The sequence below is a fragment of the Necator americanus genome, chromosome IV (genome assembly GCF_031761385.1).
Source record: "Necator americanus strain Aroian chromosome IV, whole genome shotgun sequence".
Lineage (NCBI taxonomy): Eukaryota > Metazoa > Nematoda > Chromadorea > Rhabditida > Ancylostomatidae > Necator > Necator americanus.
Window position 1 is genome coordinate 21,429,714 of NC_087374.1, and position 18,765 is coordinate 21,448,478.

General features: G+C 42.9%; 2 protein-coding genes across 7 annotated transcripts; one reads left to right on the forward strand and one right to left on the reverse strand.

The window, feature by feature from the left end:
- Window positions 1–762: 762 nt before the first annotated feature.
- On the forward strand, window positions 763–12,009 carry RB195_002207 (uncharacterized protein; the record flags this gene model as incomplete). Of its 4 annotated transcripts, XM_064199360.1 has the most annotated exons (14): window positions 763–787; window positions 1,393–1,490; window positions 1,549–1,717; window positions 3,707–3,941; window positions 6,805–6,928; window positions 6,997–7,082; window positions 7,159–7,212; window positions 7,277–7,344; window positions 7,589–7,743; window positions 7,812–7,900; window positions 9,379–9,467; window positions 11,333–11,430; window positions 11,488–11,656; window positions 11,948–12,009. In XM_064199360.1, 14 exons carry the CDS (start codon window positions 763–765, stop codon window positions 12,007–12,009), a joined length of 1,521 nt encoding a protein of 506 aa, XP_064055239.1. The 4 variants fall into 4 exon arrangements, with proteins under 4 accessions (XP_064055239.1, XP_064055240.1, XP_064055241.1 ...); XM_064199361.1 differs by lacking the exons at window positions 11,333–11,430; window positions 11,488–11,656; XM_064199359.1 differs by lacking the exons at window positions 763–787; window positions 1,393–1,490; window positions 1,549–1,717; window positions 3,707–3,941; window positions 6,805–6,928 and having other exon boundaries at window positions 7,003–7,082.
- A 1,581-nt stretch (window positions 12,010–13,590) lies between these two features.
- On the reverse strand, window positions 13,591–18,445 carry RB195_002208 (uncharacterized protein; the record flags this gene model as incomplete). Of its 3 annotated transcripts, XM_064199364.1 has the most annotated exons (11): window positions 13,591–13,715; window positions 14,628–14,718; window positions 15,041–15,196; window positions 15,255–15,340; window positions 16,466–16,596; window positions 16,689–16,806; window positions 17,131–17,218; window positions 17,702–17,794; window positions 17,901–17,953; window positions 18,026–18,139; window positions 18,205–18,445. In XM_064199364.1, the coding sequence occupies 11 exons, from the start codon at window positions 18,443–18,445 to the stop codon at window positions 13,591–13,593; spliced, it is 1,296 nt and encodes a 431-aa protein (XP_064055244.1). The 3 variants fall into 3 exon arrangements, with proteins under 3 accessions (XP_064055244.1, XP_064055243.1, XP_064055245.1); XM_064199363.1 differs by lacking the exon at window positions 17,702–17,794; XM_064199362.1 differs by lacking the exons at window positions 17,702–17,794; window positions 18,205–18,445 and having other exon boundaries at window positions 18,026–18,176.
- Window positions 18,446–18,765: the final 320 nt, after the last annotated feature.

The following is an 18,765-nucleotide window of genomic DNA, read 5'->3' on the forward strand; positions in this document are numbered from 1 at the left end:
GGGACCCTTGCTAACGCCACACATCGCTGCAGTTCGCAATGGACGGCTACGCAACTGCAGCGAGCTTCACGTCGTTTTCACTTGACTACACGATTCCGTCTTCTACCGCACAGCGATCCAGTCTCTCTTTCTCGCATATTCGAAGCGCAGAAGCCAACTGGACGGGTTGCTGTTGACAGTACGGCAGAAACGCTCACATGAAAGAACTCACCTCTGGATTTTTCTAGTTAAATTTGTTATGTTCTGATAAGGGGTATACGCGTATACGAGTCTGATTCCTACCTGCACGTGGTGACCCTGCTTCAACCAAACGCAATCGGGCGTCCGAGTGTACGTATTGGGAACGTACGAGCTATATAACCCGCACTTCTATATGGCAAAAGATTCCCATACATTGCGAAAAGGTGCTGTCGTCCAGCACATCGCCAAAGCCCATAACCTGAGAGGTCAACTGCCTGAAGGGGGCATGGAATCTTTGGCAACAACAACCATGTTCCGGTAACAAAAAGAAAATACATCAACACCAAGCAACAAGGATATTATATTATTTTCATGACTGAAAGAAAAAAAAAGAACCTACGGAACGTTGATGAAGATTGATTGATGACATAATCACGACAAGTTTACTCTGCTTCTTTTCTTTCACAACAGTTCACATAAATACACCAAAACTTCCAAAAACTCATGCAGTATTTCAGATGTCTGAAGTGGCCGTTGTTCATGGAATTGGTGCATTTCTAATTTTCATTATGTCTCTGGTTTATGGGTGGGGACTGGTCGGTCTTGGGTGAGTAACTTATGCTATCAACTTACAAAATTAAAAGTAAAGGTATTTCAATGGGGTGAACGTGACTTGTTTTTTCTGTCAGTCTTTCTTTGCCTGATACTGATTTCTTCCTTCCTCCGCACTGTTTCAATCGAAAGAACTCCGTGATCAACCGGTTGAACATATTCGACATCAACTATAGTCATGTAGAGACATAGGAGACGTCAGTCAAAAAAATTACTAGAGATATATGTGGGCAAGCAAGGTTATTGATGAAATATCGAAAATACCAAAGATCTCATTTCTAGTTACACCTTATCACCACGAATCGCCCCCAGGAGAGTAAATCATGTTCGCCTCACTCTAATGATACTTGCGACCTGTTTATTCATTCTTCGTGAGTTTCACTGGATCACACAGATAATCGTATGAAGAGACCTTCGAGATCTTTCGTACCATCCCGTAGCCAAGACTGCCAATCGATAACGTGATGCGGCTATCATGGTAACGTGATAGTTGCAGCCGTGCGCGTAAGGATGGCAGTGAGATGGCAGTGGCAGAAATTTTGTGCAACTAGCTTGCTAAGATGAATATAATGACTGGATGACCTGACCGTTGCTGTTCAGATGAGCTCGCTGTCATCTTCCATATCTTCGTTCCAAAATCGGCAGGTGCTCCTCCAAGTAAGTGGCTACACATCAAGTGGTTCCCGAAAGATTCCCCGGTAACAGTTGATCACGTGTGGATCCCATCTGCCTAATCTTTTAATCGAATCTTTGCAGTTCTACCGTAACTACATAATTGCAACCAGCGCTGAATGGGCAATGATGTTAGTGATGCAAGCGTTCTTTTTGTCGCTTGTGGTGGAGTTACGCTACGCTTACGCGCATCCTCCTCGAGTTAGTTTTAGGCGAAAGCCTGACGAAGATGAAGGTCTGAGAGGCTGGATAGGTGAGTGAAGTCAAATTTGTTTTCGCAAAAGTTTACGTTGTTTGGTAAGTTTTATACAGCACGCGGTTTTTTTCTTCACTGACGCGCCAAAACGTAGTAATTTGGAGCGTAGTTCTGGGCTATGCGGGAACAGAAACTAAGAGAAGCGTGCGACCGCAAAGTAAAACCCAAGGGATAAAGTGTAGTTGGAGAAGGCCACTCTACGCTACTCTAATCTGCTTGCACTTTAGGGCACAAAAACACATTGCTAGACTGCAAAGAGCGTCTCAACTGGCAAATGTCTTTCCCAGTTAAGAAGCATTTGGGAAGGCGATAGTTCATCAATCGACAGCTCATCACTGGAAGTTAGTAGCTAAGTCAGTGGGGCTCCAAAACCCAAGAATTAGCCTCCGAGGACATGTAGGGTAAAGCTACTAAAAGAAAAAAGGAAGGTAGAGCTGGAACTACTACGGCTTTAACTTTACCAAACTCTCCAAAGAGGCTCAATGGGCGTGTATAGCTAAGTCATACCACGTAGTACTTTCAACGAAATTGAAAATGAATTGAAATTGGGTTGGTTTGATATATCACTGTCCTGCAATTCGCATTTGACAGTTAAAAGCAGCATACCAGGAATCCGACGTGGTAAAAAAACTCGCGGGAAAATCTAAAGTTAGGGTTGTAGATTGCGGGATCAAAGGTGTCCTGCTCATCTCTTTTGATCGTCGTAAGAAACAGCATGGGAGACGATGTGTTATGTAGGCGATTTCAGTTGCAACGCGCCACCCTCGTGCATCCAAGTGCGATCTGTCGAGGTTCAGTGATGTCTTCTCACCAGCTTATTCAAGTAAAACCAATGAGAAGGTTGCTAAGGGAACCGAAAAGTGTGCATGGAAGAGCGTTCAAACGTAACTGGTAATAACCAAAGCCGTTCCTACGCCGTTTCTTACGACGATCAGGAAGGGTGGACGGAACCACAACTGATCCAGCGACCTACAACCCCATCTCTAACTTTTCCCTACCGCGTAACTTTTCGTGGATACCCTCACCGCGTCAGATTCGTGGTATGCTACCTTTGAGGACGGTTTTTGCGCTTTAGGAACGTTTTCTTGCCCACCAAAGTGTAAGTCTATTACAACAACGTTGAATTTCTCCCCTCTTCGTCCCCAACTACTCTGTACCCGCACACGTTCGCTTTGTCATCATCCTACAGTTGGGTCAAAAGGAAATAAAGCACGGAAATGTCCGCGCTTCACGTCGTTTTGACTCGACTACATGTCCAGATGTTTTTATCAGTTAGAATTCCCCTGCTCTAAATCTTTGTATAGCGCCACCTCGCTAGAGCCCGGCATGACAGTGATTCCCTTCGCAATATGTCGATTATTCTGAGCAGTCGCCGTTGGTAGGCTAGAAACATGGCGTTGCTCAAGCAGCTCAAGCAAATCAATCAAAAACCACGCACTCCACATGCGAAGATGTATGGACAGATGAGCAAGTGCGCGGCATAGAATCTGTCTTGGATTCGGAAGACATTTTCCATGACATTTTGATGCAAAAATTCTCAAATCCTAAGCGGTGCCTCATCTATGCACTGACAAAGACTTTAAAGTCAACGTATCACGAAATCGACGTTGCGTGGAAACGTCATGGAAACTATTGAGTTCGGGTTGTAGATTACGAGTGCGAACGTGGAGCCGCCCAACTCGTCCTGAAAAACGGTGTTTGTTCATATGAGGTGCCAATTTGCATGTGTGAGAGATGCTCCTCACCACCATATTCCAGTAAAACCAATATATAATTTATTGAGGGAGCTTGTACGAGGGTGGCGCGTTCTACCGCACCTCGAAGGGACAAGCGCTATTTTTTTTAGAACAAATGGGGGAAACTGAGCGGTGCCACGGTCATATTAGGAATCTACACCCCGAACTCTATATCTCCCATGGGATTTAGACAGAACGCCAACTTCGTAATATGCTTCATTTGACCAGTAATTCGTGCGCATTTTTTCAGATGTCCAACGCGACGTGGGGGTTGTACACGTGCCGGCAACGCAGTCGTCAACACAAAAAGTCGTTGGGAACCCGCATCAAGCAAGTGTAGTCGGATCTGCGTCTGCAGGAAAGGCTGTCGTTAGGCCAGCACAGGAAAACCGTGGACACATGGAAATTCTTGATCCGCGCACACCACACAGTGGCCCAGAGTGTCGTTATTGCGATGAGCTGCTCAAGCGTGGTTCTAAAAAAATGTAAAGAAACGTAAAGTGGCCAGTGCTCAGTAGCAGAATTAACTGATTCCTTCACGGAACCAGTATTATCTATAATGTGTGTTTCAGCTTCACATTTTGAGAGGATTTTGTTCGAAGTTCCCAAATACCGACAGTGAATGTGGGTATAAATCATTAGCGCATTATAGGACAGAAATAACAATACGAATGCTTGAGAGGAGTATCGTTATTCAAACTCCACAATTTCCCTTGATCTACCACTGTGATCAAATCGAAATGTGAACTGGTTTATAAACTCTGCTATCTTTATTTATTCTTCCAAATCGCCTTCATTTCCAAATATTTAGCCCCCTTCAAAGTTATCTCCCTCCGACAAAATACAATTATGCCAGAGTTTCCTCCAATCCTCGAAACAGTTGTTAAACTCAATTTCCGAACCTTTCTGACCTTCAGTTCACACAGCGATTCACGTTGAATCTCTTCTGTGGACTCGAAATGCTGTCCAGGAGCGGACTTTTTAGCTTGTTGAACACCCAAAAGTCACACGGAGCTAAATCAGGTGAACACGGTGGTTGTGGATTTATATGGTTTGTGTTTTTGGTCAAATTGTCACGAACAATCAATGGAGTGTAAGAAGACGTAAACCAAGTGTTGTTCCGCCAGAAATCTAGCCTTTTTTGCTAGTAGCTCTTCATGCAAACGACGCATAACACCTAAGCAAAATTCTTTGTTAACAGCCTGACCGAGTGGAAGGAATTAGTGTACCACACCACGACAATCAAGGAAAACTGTCAAGATGACCTTGATTTTTGAGCGACTGTACCGTGATTTTTTGGGTCTCTCTTCACTTTTCCTCGACAAAGCCTGGTCACCAAACGGCTTCTGCAACATCCTCAACGTTTCTGCAGTAGAAATTTCACTCCGCAAGTAAAATTCGATGCAACATCTCTGCTCAATAAAATCAGACATTGATAAGTTGCCAAATTTCTTTTAGTTATTTACAAAGCACGAGTGCAAATATGAAACCAATGGAAATAATGAAATGTCAATGACAGTACTGAAAACCTATAAAGAAATATATTTTGAACCAACATATCCGCGGAGTTCAAGCTGGAAAGTCACCTTTCAATTTGGTCATAGTTGTAGTGAAGTCAAAACGACCTGAAGTTCGTTGTAACGGCAGAGAGCTGGCGTTTCCGAGCGATTCGGACCGCAACGTTAAGTGGCATTCGGGAGTGCCCAGCTTCTTTTTCAACCATTTGCTCCACCGCGTCGCTTAGAAAACAGCTGTCTTCGCAACCTCGTTTGGACACGACTATAGCAAGCCCCCCTTGAGCTTTTAATTGCAACCTCTTTCTTTTTACGAACATATATCCGTATTAACCGTTTTGATATGTCAGATATTGTAGTGTTTTGATTTGTTTTGAAAGAGCAAATTTTTCCTGCAGTTACTTGAGTCATTTGGCGAGAGATCCACAATGATAACCACTAGTCATGATTGCAAGTTTACACGCTCAGCCGGTGCTGTTATTGTCGGGTCAAGACGAGCTGAAGCTCGGTGCAGATGCGTAATCGGCTGCTTTCGAAACGACGCGGTGGAGCTAGCTGTTGGGATCGAGGTGGAAGCACCGCTACACTTGGACTGCAACGATAAGTAGTGCTAGCAAGAGTCCCCCCTCCCCTCTTCGATTCCAAGCGGTATGCTCTACCGCGCCGATTCCTGCGCATCCGTTTACGCAACTGCACCGAGCTTCAGGTGGTTTTGATCCGATTATACCGCTGCACACAACGCATTTCCTATCTCCATTGGCACTCAGTGCCCCTAACTATACGTCAGACGCCCCTAACGATACGACAGATGCTGCGGGTTCCTAACAATAGGCACCCTTACTGTACCAGATCGCCAGCTATTGGTAATCGATCACCCACAACATTATGCTCTTCCTTAATGGAGAACCACTAATCTGCAAATTTTTCTTCTTTTTGTCCAGATTTCCATGTATTTCATTTAGTTTCTTGGGCAGTGGCAACCTCACGGGTATTCGTCGTGATTTTTCGTCATTTTCTCTGTACCTAAGCTATTTCCTTTCTTCTTACGAGATTGCATGCAGTTTTCATTTCTTACTGTGCAGTTTAGATTTGTTGTGTATGCAAGATTGCTGTATAAAGGGAATCTGCCTATTTCAGTCTGTGTCCTTTCCAACTACATTTGCATTTCATTATTTAGGAAGTGGTGTCAACAACACTTTACACAGACTAGACTTAGTCAAATGACAAGTCCCCACATTCACGCGAAGATCGCAATGCTCCAAATCACGGAACAGAAACAGAACATTGGGATAGATTCTGGCTAGGGCATGTTCTTCTTCTACTTGTTCTAGGCTTTAAAAATTCCACTTGAAAAAACCAGGTAACAATACGATATGCAACATTTCTTTGTTCGGTACCGCGACCAATTCGCGTCAGGATTTAACACAGCGAAGTCGAAAGAGAAGCAGTAAAGTTGAGGATTTCCTCAAGGTTGTTTTTAAATAAGTGATGAGCACACACTCACACTCGCAAAGACTTACATGATATTACCTGCCAAGAAAAAAAAAGAATGGAATCATAGATTTCTTCAGAAGGTTTTTCGAGGAGTGTTTTCTATAAGTTGAAGGTTTAGCTTGCCGAAAAAAAAAAGAAAAAGAAAAATTAGACCGAATAAGATCGCGGTACTTATTCCTCATGATAAATGAGACAAAACGTAGGCCCACTATTCGGGCGACAAAGTGCAAAAACCGCACAGAGAAGTAATAAGCAGTTTATCAGTATGTGCTTATCAGAATACCATAAAGGAAAATTGAATGAGACCTCTGCTCACACTTCTCTTTTTGGTGTCTTTAAGTTTTCCTCGACGTACACAAACAAATTTCTTCCTGAAAACCGAACTTTTCGGCTGCTGCTCTCGGTTATTTGCTGAACAGGGAGAGAAAATCCTCATGATTTTCCCAGAAGAAACTTTTGGAAAGGTTTAAACAGTCCCTGTTCTTTAAGCTTTTATATTCCGAAATTTCATAGAATCATCGTAAAGAATCAGGTCAGAATGCATTCTATGGTCCTAAGTCATGGTTGGCTAGCACCAGTGGCAGCAGTGTGCTGCACGCTCACGGCTGCGTTTAGCGGGTAGGAGAAGATCACGCTTCCTTTTCTTCGCTTATTCTTATGCGGTAAAATCACACAATATTTCCTTCATTTTTAGATACATCATAGGAGTAACTGAGGGACACTTCAATGCTGTTCTCCCCTTCATAAGGTAAAAATTATCCTCGGTTTCGAAAGATGAGCAGTTTGGAATTTTATCAACGACGACGATTCAGCACTGCTGGCTGTTTTCTTCCAGAAGCTTCGATATTCGCCCAATTTCTCAACATGGCCTCTTTTTTTAGTAAGTGTAGCGCCATACGAACGCTACTTATGTTTATTCGGAAGAACGCATTCGCACCTAACTGGAGAAGACTAGAGCATACGGACAGTGTGCTCGTGTAGCAGAGAGAGATCGTTAGTTGATGCGGACGCGGTCACCTGAACAAGCATAAATAACGGCAACTATACTGAAGTAACGTATTATATCAAATATCAAATATCAAAGATCCTGAATAGGCAAAAAAAAATCAACAACTCAATTGCAGTGATCATCATGTTCTACATGAGACATCGTCAAACGGTGGAATATTACGGACATCGACTGGAGTGGGAAGAATCGGGATGGCGGAAAATGTCATTAGTATTGATGGGGATAGGAATTATGAGTGCAGTTGGATTAACGATAGTTGCAAACTTTCGCGTGAGTTCGAAGCTAAGATACGTGAACACCCTATTGTATTTAGATCCGTAAGATACCCCTTACTTCAGGTGTGTGAAATGGGTTTGGTGCATGCCATTGGGGCTTTAATGACATTCTTTGCAATATTGGTTTACTGCTGGGGTCAGGTGATTCTCAGGTGAGCACACACGAAACGGATGGCATGAAATGGAATACCTATGCACACATTCCTCCTTCAGGAAAAACATATTTTCGGGTAGCACTTCAAATAAAGCGATAAAGAGATAAAGGAAAACCCACACACAGTACACTAGGTTCTCGACTTACGTCGAACACTCGTCGCTGCAATGTAACGTTGCGCGATTTGCGTCATAAGTCAGGAAGGAGCCGATTATCTGCAGCCGGATAAGTGCCTGCAAAAGAGGCTGTCGGTAGGCCAGAGCAGGCATATCTTGGGCTACCTGTGATCACTAAGCCACGCCCATCCATCACCACATCACTGAGGCCATGAGCCGTGTTTATATTGCATTTACGTGATAGAGTTGCTTTCTAGGAAGGTTTAAAGAACGAACAGGTACCAACGTAGAAAGTGGAAGAAAACGTAGAAAATGAAGATGCTAAAAATGAAGCAAAGACGTAGAAAATTTGTACAAGACAGAAAAACGCCGGCAGAAAATTGACGATGCAATGGAGAATTTCAAAGAAGAATGGGAGTCCCGTACCTACATATCCACCATAGCAATAAACAATTTCAGCCAAAGAATGCCAAAATTTGTAACTAAAAAACTACATAGAAAATACAGATATATTTGTATTTATGCAGAGTATTTAATGATAGTATTCACGTAAGATACTGCAGTAGTTTGTGAAATTTCGATTTTTTTGCTTTACGCAAAAAAAAACGTACAATTATTTCCTGTTTCTGGCATCTCGTGTGCAGTCGTTCGATATATCTTTATACGTAAACGATCGATACTCCACACAGAGGCAATAGCAATGATACCGTGCCCCTGCGAGGCATGTTTCGCACCTCTTTATCTATGAGAGTCGCTGATGAAGGATGTGATGGGCGGGGCATGAGGGGAACGCAGCGCAGCACAATTAACGATCGCCGTTGCCTGTCGTTTTCCCTAATGATCGGCTGTCGCGGCGGCTGCGGGTACCTAACGACCGCCTCCCCCCCCGTAAAAAGAGTCAAGCGTAATCCAAAGACTCTGTTCTTAACTTTGCGTTTGAAATCAAATAGAGTGTGATCTTGTGATATTATTGTTGGTCATAGCGCATCCGACTAGTTCGCCAAGAAAATAATGATTGGATTGATTGGAGCCCATGTTCTAACGCGTGGCAAACCAAGTTATAGTCGGGTCAAAACGACATGAAACACGGTGCACTTGCGTAAGCGGTTGCGCTCGAAGCGGCGCGGTGCAGATAGCACGCAACCGCATCGTGCTTCATGTCGTTTTGACTCTACTGAAATTACGGTTTTCGGTATGATTTCACAATCGTCGTAGCAATGAAGCACGCCACTATCAACAGAGATAAGATATTTCCGAGATACAGATAGATGACAAAAAAGACGTAGAAGTAAACCAACATGCTAACTTACATGGTATTTACGTGAATGTACAGGAACTGTATCAAATATTTCATTTTTAGTTATGCGCTAGTACCACGAATGGCTTCAATGCCAGTGAACCATTTTCGCTTCGTCGTTGTGACACTAGCAACATGTTTTCTCATTTTACGTGAGTTTCTCTAAAGTTTCTATTTATGCAACATCTTGGACACGCACTCATAAATAGTACGCGCTTGTTTTGTTACGTTCAATTCATTTTCTGTGAACTCACAAAATGGAACAGATGCAACTGCAACTTATGGGCTGCGTTCAATCGGATGAGTCCGCTGCGAGTTCGATTAGGCTAAGGGGGGATAAGGGGGGAACGGTAAAGAGGTTCCCGGCGGATTCTCCGCGAATGCCTCCGAGACGTAATGTGCCCAGTGGATATGCCGGCGGATAGGCGAACATATCTCCACGGGGTCACGCCCCAATCGTTCATGAAGACGCAGACAACCGCCATAGATGTTCTTCCTGCCACAGAGACGCAGAAAACTGCACAATTACAAGGAAATATGAAAAGAAGAGTGGTGTGAGCTGTCGGAGTGACCGAATAAGTCAAAGAATAATAGTGTTAGATAGAAGTACATGGGATTTTTTATGGTGTTCTAATAAAGAACGGCAGTGAGTTTGTCTTTATATCACCTTCAGAAAGTCTTGAAATCTTACCAAATTTGAACTCTTTTTCTTCTGTAAGTTCCCGGAAGTCAGAGATACAGAACGTCCCTCTGTCCAGAAATAAGTTAGGCTACAAAAAAGCTTGGGAGTCACAGGATAACGTTAATTCATATTACTTTTGAGTTGCTTTTGAGAGTTGGAATGTTCCGTTTTAACGAAAATTTTTATGCACGTAATTTGAAGCTATTAGGTACATCCTTATCTCAAACTTCACGTGAGGATTTCTCTTGATTCTGGTACGATTACTAAATTGAAATCACCTCACGTTACAAAATAGCAGTGAATGTGTCTGATTCTCCAGAACAATTCAACAAATAGTGAATTATATTCTAGCCGGTGATGCAGCGTATGATTAGCGGTAGGTAAGCAAAGTCAGTTATTTAGGTGCCAACGAAAGTGAATCTCTTTAGGACACGCATCATCGCTAATTGCCCTGACGAGGACCGGGGCATGCTGGGAATTCCGCCGGAACCCTTTTTACACGCACCCAGGCTAAGGCAGAGGAAAGAGGAGGTGCGCGTCCCAAGCAGAGAAGTGCTGTTTGTTGTTCGGGTACGCGTTCGGGTACCTGGTTGAACTCATTTGGCGAGGATATACACCTCGACACCGAACCATGGAATGTAGGTCTCGATTATTCTGAGACCCTAAATATATCGGACTCCACATCTTCTCGAGAGCGACATCATGCGCAAACAAACGACCGGCGAATGTCGACCGATGTTCCGCTGACTGGTTCTAAGCAGGTGTTCGCCTTATGTGGACTGTGTAGCGAGTACCGTCTTCTCATCTCGATTTCGTGCACGATATTCTAGCAGCTCTACAACCGCACTGAAGCTCAATGGAGTGTAAATGCGGTCGGAGCACAGTCGGCCCTCAACAACCCGTAAGGAAGGACACGAATCTCAAAGCGAATGCGGCTAGTTTTGCGACTAAGCGGAATGTATTGATTTCCTACTGAACGCGTTCGTAGAGTAAAAATAGCTGATTGGTGGTTGCACTCTATCATGAACATAGCTGTCGCGTGAATAGATCATTTCCGGGTGACGCCGCCTTCCATATTATGCCCACGATGGTCGATCAGGCACTGTGGAGCAAAATGTAGTGTGTACAGACCTTATGCTTTCGCTCTGTTGCTCACTGGATTGTAATCGTTTTTTTTTCTGCTCTAAATCGATGACCGAGATGGAGCCGGACACGATAGCCATGACGGGACGATCAGCAGGGCGGAAGTCAAAAAAGCAACGCGATATGCAGTGCTATATGCATTTAGTCGCTTTGATTACTACTGTCTTGTATACTCCAGACATTGGTGTTAAGATGAACTTGCCACCTTTGGTCGCATCTTTGTTCCAAAATCGGCAGGAGATCCACCGAAAGGATGGATAAATTTCAAGTTTTTTCCGAAGGACTCACCGGTACGGCGTTTCAGTCGGGAGCAATTCAAATGCAAACTTAAACATGGGATCTTTTAGTTCTATCCGAATTTCCTAGTGGCAACTAGTGCCGAATGGGTAATGACAATAATGGCACAGTTATTCTTCTTATCATTTGTGGTTGAACTACGCCACGCCTACGTCCACGCCTCTCAGGTGATCTTCAAACGAAGCAACCACGAGAATAGGGGAATAACTGAGCGGTCAGGTCAGGTCATAACTGAGTTTTCGCTTGTGATTTTTGCTTATCTGTCCCGTTTTTCTGTGTGTTTTTTTTTCCTTTGTTTCCTCATCTGTCGAGTGTAGACCTACTAACTGTGGCATCGTCCATGTTTACGTGACACGAATGCTACATCATCACTATTGTTGCCCCATTCATCTCTGATATTGGAAAGCTACAACCATTTATTGTCTACGCACTTGCGCGAAAGAAACGAGAAATTGCTGAGCGCTTGCGCCGTGTCAAAAAATTGAATACTTTATTTGAGTTTTCTTTTAGACGCACGTACTAGTGTGAGAATAACAAAACGCTCGTCATTGGATCAGGTTGCCGGCGATTAGTGATCGACCGCAAGGCGCAAACTGCTTTTAACATGGAAAACGATGAAATGTGCGAGTATTTCTCCACTTCTATCCATTATTTCCGGTGTGTTTTCTTCTGGACTAGTGCCGACTTCACGTGTACTAGTCATAATTTCGACATTTGTAGAACTTGAAGTCTTTCAGTTTTCTAACATTTGTAGAGCTATATTGTTTCTTGCATGCTAAATCACTGACAAGTACTATGTTTCAACTTCAAGTTCACTGTTCTCTTGTTATCTAAATTTTTTCCTCCTTACAGAGGAAAAGAATGAATCAACTGTACAATCACATCGTCCATATTAACACTAACACCTTATGCAAGAATTTTGATGTTCCCTCTGTAGACTGGACAGTAAATTTTGATTTTTGCTGAGAAACTCGAGCAGTTACGTTAAAAAAGAGCGACTCCTTTTCACAGAGGCAAATCCGGGCATAACTGTAAAATCCAAAAAAGCTATAATGAAATAAAGTACAAGCGTAGCAAAGCTGTATATGTATAAAGTATATGTACAAAGCTGCAGTGGCTGACTTCGATTTCGAGGGTGAAGTTAAATGCGTGGCTAGATATGAAGATGAAAAGAGATGCAAGCAAGTAGTTGCGAGGAAAACGGTACGGAGATCGCAGAGTGATAACGTAGTAGTAACGTGCCGCTACAAGGATGGTCAGAAGACGCCAGAGGAGCAGTTCTTGCTGCGTTCGACTTAGCTCAAGCACTTCACGCAGCACTTATTACGGTATGAATGAAGGCATTTTTGAAATCTTTATAAATCTGCTGCTTTTGATATGTGCAGATCTGCGTGAAGGACAACACTCACAAAGATCTCCACTTTACTTGTACCTATTAAAAAATCAAATTATCCGAATGCTTCAAAAGTGCACAAGAAAAACAGGAAACTAATTAATAAGCAATATGGTTAGAAGTACCGCAATACAAAAGTCAGTGCTATCAAAGTAAAAATTGAGCGATGGAGAACAGATATGATTATATAATCATACGTTGAAGAATAGCTTTTTCACGATAACTAGGAATGCTATGGGGAAAACTTCGAAAATGAATAAGACCGCTAGAAAATCCAGAAGCAGAGAATATTTCGAAGTCAAATTCTCCGGACGTGTTCACACTGTTTAATAGGAAAAATAAATATGAAACAAAATCGGTGATGCCGCAGCAGAGCTACGGAAGCACCAAAATGTCATGACATATGTCTAATTTCTCGATAGTAATCAACACTATAACAGCTCGCTGAGTTAAGCCCCGACGAACAGAGAGGCTTATCTATATTCCGACAAAAAAAGCGTGTAGACTATGCGGGAGAAGAGACAACCAAAAACGTATTCGCATGTGATGGATACCATTAGCTGTATAATTGGATAAGAAAATGAATAAGAAGTTGAAAATGCAACAGATTCAAAGAGTGCTTAATGAGACCGATATAAAGAATAATGTTTCTGCATGATTTCTGCATAATTTGTACAAACTGAGAACTTATTACAATAGAATTTTAGAACCAATAAATCCTACGTATGCACATTCTTGTACTTCATGGATGAGTCTGTACTCAGGACTCCAACAGCTTGCAGTGACCACACGTAAGGGGACAATAGCTCTTCATCACGAAGAAAAAAGACGCTCGTTGGCAGTATTGTGAAAAGTGCGGACAGTCCACGAAATGATCTTGACATTCTGAAAACAGTTGCGTGGCTGTGAAATATAAACGGAATGTATAGTAGATCAGAACGACATGAAGCACGGTGCAGTTGCGCAAGCGCTGCGCTCGAAGCGGCGCGATGGAGGCAACGGTTGGAATCGGGGTTGGACCACCGCAAATTGTAGCGAAGAATGGTGCTAGCAGGGATCTTCACTCGACCCCTACCGCTAATCTCCACCGCATCGCAGCCGCTCACGCAACAGCACCGTGCTTCATGTCGTTTTGATCCTATTATATGTACGCTTGTTTCATTTCTGTTTGTTAAGTAAATAAACACAAATATAGAGAAAAATCTGTTTGTGTAGAGAGACTGAAATAATTCGGTGTTTGAACATCAAAAAAAACACTACTGCGAGTGACGAAGTTTCCAAAATTGCAACGAAAGCGTTGAATTTTCTCGGGATAAAGAATTGCGAAGAAATTATTGTATAAGCGAGATATAAATAAGTAAGGTGCTAGTGGTACTCGAGTTTGAAATTTGAGAAGACGAAGTAGAAGTGCAGAGTAGACTCAAAACGATATGAAGCGCGGTGCAGTTGCGTAAGCGGCTGCGCACGAAGCGGTGTGGTGGAACATAGCGGACAGGATCGGGTGAGGACCCCTGCGATCACCGCCCATTGCTGCAGCTCTCGACTGTCTCATCTCGATTCCAGCCGCTATCTCCACCGCGCCGCTTACACAACTGCATTTCAACCGATTCGACCCTACCGTAACTAACTGGCAAACTTGTGCCTACTCTTGGGGCCAAGCAAGCGGCGCTGCCGTTCTCCGCGAACGTGTAAGTTGCACCCAATGCGAAATTTTATCAATAACAAATTGTATTTGAGTTTCTCACATTATTCCAAAGAAAATATGCGTAAGGATGTCACAAGAAAATAGGAACTCACTTTCTTTACTTGTGAGAACAGACTGCGCATTTTCTAGGGACGATTTTGGCTTTTCCTTGCGCTTCGACGCGCATTGATAGAGTTTGTTGATCTGGAAGTAAATAAATCTACGTTTCATAAAACCAAAGTGTCCTATAAAGACATTTTGTTCAGATCTGAAACGAGTTTCTGGCCAAAGATCAGTTGTCCTCTTCTACAGCTAATCCCCGTTCTCGAAAATGCGTAATTCGGCATCTCTTCGCTCAAAAGCTGCTCTCATGTTTACTCGAGGTTGAGGCGCACACTCACACACACACAAGGGACCGCTATGGCTGGGAGACACCCAAAAACAGTGAAGTCAAGTGGACCGGTCCACGAATACCAGTCCTCGAGAAAATCGATCCTGCGAGCGATATCGATCGGGCTGAACTTACTTTCACAATGTCGAGATGCGACAGATCAGTGGCGCTGCCTATAACTTCAGTAAACCCTTCTTGCACCGGTTCGATTGTGTTTCTACCATTACGCGAGAACGCGGTAGAATCGTAATGCATTATCGACCGGTAGTCGTATTTTTCACCTTGAGTGTCCTAAAAAGATACTCCTGATGAAGGTGTGAGAAAATCTATTCTGTTGGAAGCCGTTTACCTGTAAAGATGCTGAGATTTTGTCGAACTGTGACCTCATCCCAGGCAGAATGTTATCCCAACGGATGTGAATGTGCTCGTCTCGGTCTTGAAAACAGATACAACATGATCCTAACAAATGAAAACCAAGTAGTATTCAAATCCTTTCAAGTCTGAATATTAAGTACTACTTTAAAAGGATGAAATTCGCTTGACAACACTCAAAATATCAATTGAAAAGTTGGAAATTGAGGCATAAACTGTGGCGAATAACAAAGTTAACAGGAACCTTACTGTCACCAATAGACAATGACAACGGATGTTTCATGGAAGAAATATGATTTCAGTTTGAAAATTGCGTTGAGAGGACCGTGGATTCTGTCAGCTCAGTGGCACATTTAACGTTTTCATCATCGAAGGTAATCATGCATTTGTACGAAAACTTCAACGGATCCCACCGGTGTAGTTTGTGCGTACTATAATTTAGTTGTGGTCGCTGCAACAGTAAGATGCGTACGGATGAGAATTTTTCCAAAGCAATGTTTCCGCTAACTCGCAAAGTGACATGTGAAAAGCTAAATAAAGAGAATCGTTCAAACAGTAGTAGTAGTAGCGAAGGTGTCTTTCATTGCCTTTTCAAAATGAACCACTTAAAGAATGAAATTGAAGCATGGAACAAAAGAAATGATCTGAAGCGCGGAAATAGATTTGGGACATCCTGGATAACGACGAAAAGAAGCATGTCAGGAATAGTAGCTTGTATGAAACCGCCTTAGAAAAGAAAAAAGTGAGGAAAATGAAAAGAAGGATACTTATGTGTAGTCTAATAGAGTGGTATAGACAACATAACACTTGATGTACCGTCTCCGCCTGCTTTTTTCTTTGCTGTCGATGGTGGCGACACGGCCAAAGCAAGTGGTCGAAAGGCACGATATTTTTCGCTCGGTTATTCCCGCCTGTCGATGCTGCGAAAATTGGCAGAAAGAGGTAGAGAAGCGCGAGCAACAAAACAGGAGCTGCACCAGAGAGTGCACCCTGACCCACTTAAGAATGAAAAGGTGAAGAAATGCTAATTTTATTTATGTAGAGTGCATTTATATTACGATATTTTTCGTCACGAAATAACATAAAGGAACGACCTCGAAGTTGTAGCTGATAGTTGAGGCAAAAAAAGCTCTCTGGATCTCATGCAAATAAATAATATAAATCATCAATCATCACAAATATTAACACCTGCTCGGCTATGTTCATGCCAAAATCCAACTGAGTGCATGAGTTCGTGGACGATGATTTCATGAAAGAGACAACCTCTACCAAGTGAGATTTCCTGCTTCCCACCGGTTCGTCCTACTTGCGAATAACATCTGAACAGATTCCCTGCTAATCTTTTTTCACTTCTACGATTTAGAAGCAATAATGCGGGGATAGTGATCAAAGGGGGAATTTCTCAACTCACCCAAAACCTTTAACAATGTTTAGATAGTCCTCCTCGTCATTCCTTGGCTGGAAGCGGATGCAGGTGTTCTTATGATAACTTGCGAAAGCCTTTTCTAGCAATTTCACCTCATGATGGGCTGAAATGTGCCCTGATTATGGATTATGGAACCACTTTAATGGGAGAATAGAACAGGAGAAGGACATGATTATCTATGTGTAGGCTTGACACATGTCTATTTTGGGAGAACTTCGCTTAGAGGCAACGTGTACAAGAGGGGAAATCTCTTTAGCTTTTTCACTTTAGATGTCAATAACGAAAACAAAACGTGCTATGAAACGTGCAAGTAGAAAATGGGAGTGAAAGTCTATGTTCTTGAAAATGTATTAAAAGAGCGGGTTCAAGATTATAATGTGAAAACGAACAGAGCAGTTCATGATAGCACCCAATGAAACTCACGTACAGAACGCTGGATCCATTACGTAGGGGATAATTCCATCTTTCCACGTTAACTGCTTGTTTTTAAGCGCGTTGAAGAACACAAAACCTTCCTGAAATCCGATCTAGTGTATTCAAGGCATAAAAGTAAGTGTCCCAAGAGGAATATTCTGATGGAGTAAATTTTTCTAATGATTAGATCTCAGCAACTTTGCAACGCTCTACTACAAAAACGCGCTTTGTGCAGACTTTTCAGACTAACAAAATTATCGACTATGCACAACGTACAATACAACACCTTCCGCCGTTCCTGCTGAAGAAAAACAAGGAGAAAGGAAGAAACAGAAAATATCTTTTACTTTTTATTAAGAAAACAGCCTGAAGCACTACCACTTAGAAGAATTGTAAAAAAAACCTGCTCTCGAATTTAAACTCAATTTGCACAGCGCGGAGAATCTAGGGGTGACTTCTCTACATAACCTAGGTTTATGCTAACATTCGCATACGTCTCCGCATAGGACAAAGAGAAGCGTGCGTTGGAGCGGACGCGTCGCGGTCGTCTCCGCAAACATGAATATCAATGGCTATATATTTACTTTTTTATACGCATGCTCAGACGGGTGTAGTGCGCAACGCAAACAAAGGATTATAGTGAGCGTTCGATGGTTTGTGTGAGTTTCTCGCATTTTCTGAAATCGGTGTCATTTACAGAGACCAAGCAAGATATTTAAGATGTTCAAACGATGGAAAAAGTGGAGGAAAACAGATAAAACTCGAATAAGAGTCGTGACTTACTGGTTGTCTGAATAAGTCTGCGTCAATACCGTCGATATCTCCTTGAAATTTCCCTAGAAGTGAATATTGAATAGTTTCCTTTCTCAGCAAAATGAATTGTGGTACAGTGGTAAACAATATCCTACCCGAATTAATCCATTCATGATGAGGTCGAGGTCTCAAAAAATCCTGGACATACGGTTGTACAAGTCCGTAGACGTACTGTCCGTAAACCAAACAAGGAGCCAGAGGACTAAGGCCTGAAGCGACGCATAGCCACAGACCTACCGCCCTCATCAGAAGTGAGACTCGCCGTCGGTCGGACCGCCCACTTTACGTCTGGTCACCCAAAGTGCTGGTTCTTTCTGTGCTTTGTGCAGTAATCCTGCGCCGAGCGTTTCGGCGAACCTGTCGGCGACGGCGGTGATCCTAAAATCAGATCCTGGATGGGTTGCCGATCGGAAACACTTGGAAGCCAGCACATCCAGAACGGTGAGTGGGAGATCGTGGATGTTGTCTGTGGGCTCAATGCAGTGTGGACACATCACAAGAGCTACGGTGGTCATCCAACACAAGAAAAATATTCCAAGGCCTGTTCGGAGCAAAAAAACTTGTCAGAGAAGTTATCTGACCTGACCTTTGAATAGGCAAAAGCTGGTCGAGCGTAACAAAAGCCTGTCCCAGAACGTTGTTTTTGCATGGAAATTGTGTGTGTCGGTGTGCAAACACCTACACAAATAGGCCGTACTCAGCCGCACACACACGGCCAAACAGCAATTTGACCGAGTTACTAGCACCTTAGGAAAGGCTTGAACCATCAATGAATGACAGGGACGATGCTATTTCAAAACACTTATTCCCCTGGAATTTAATTGAATGAAACACA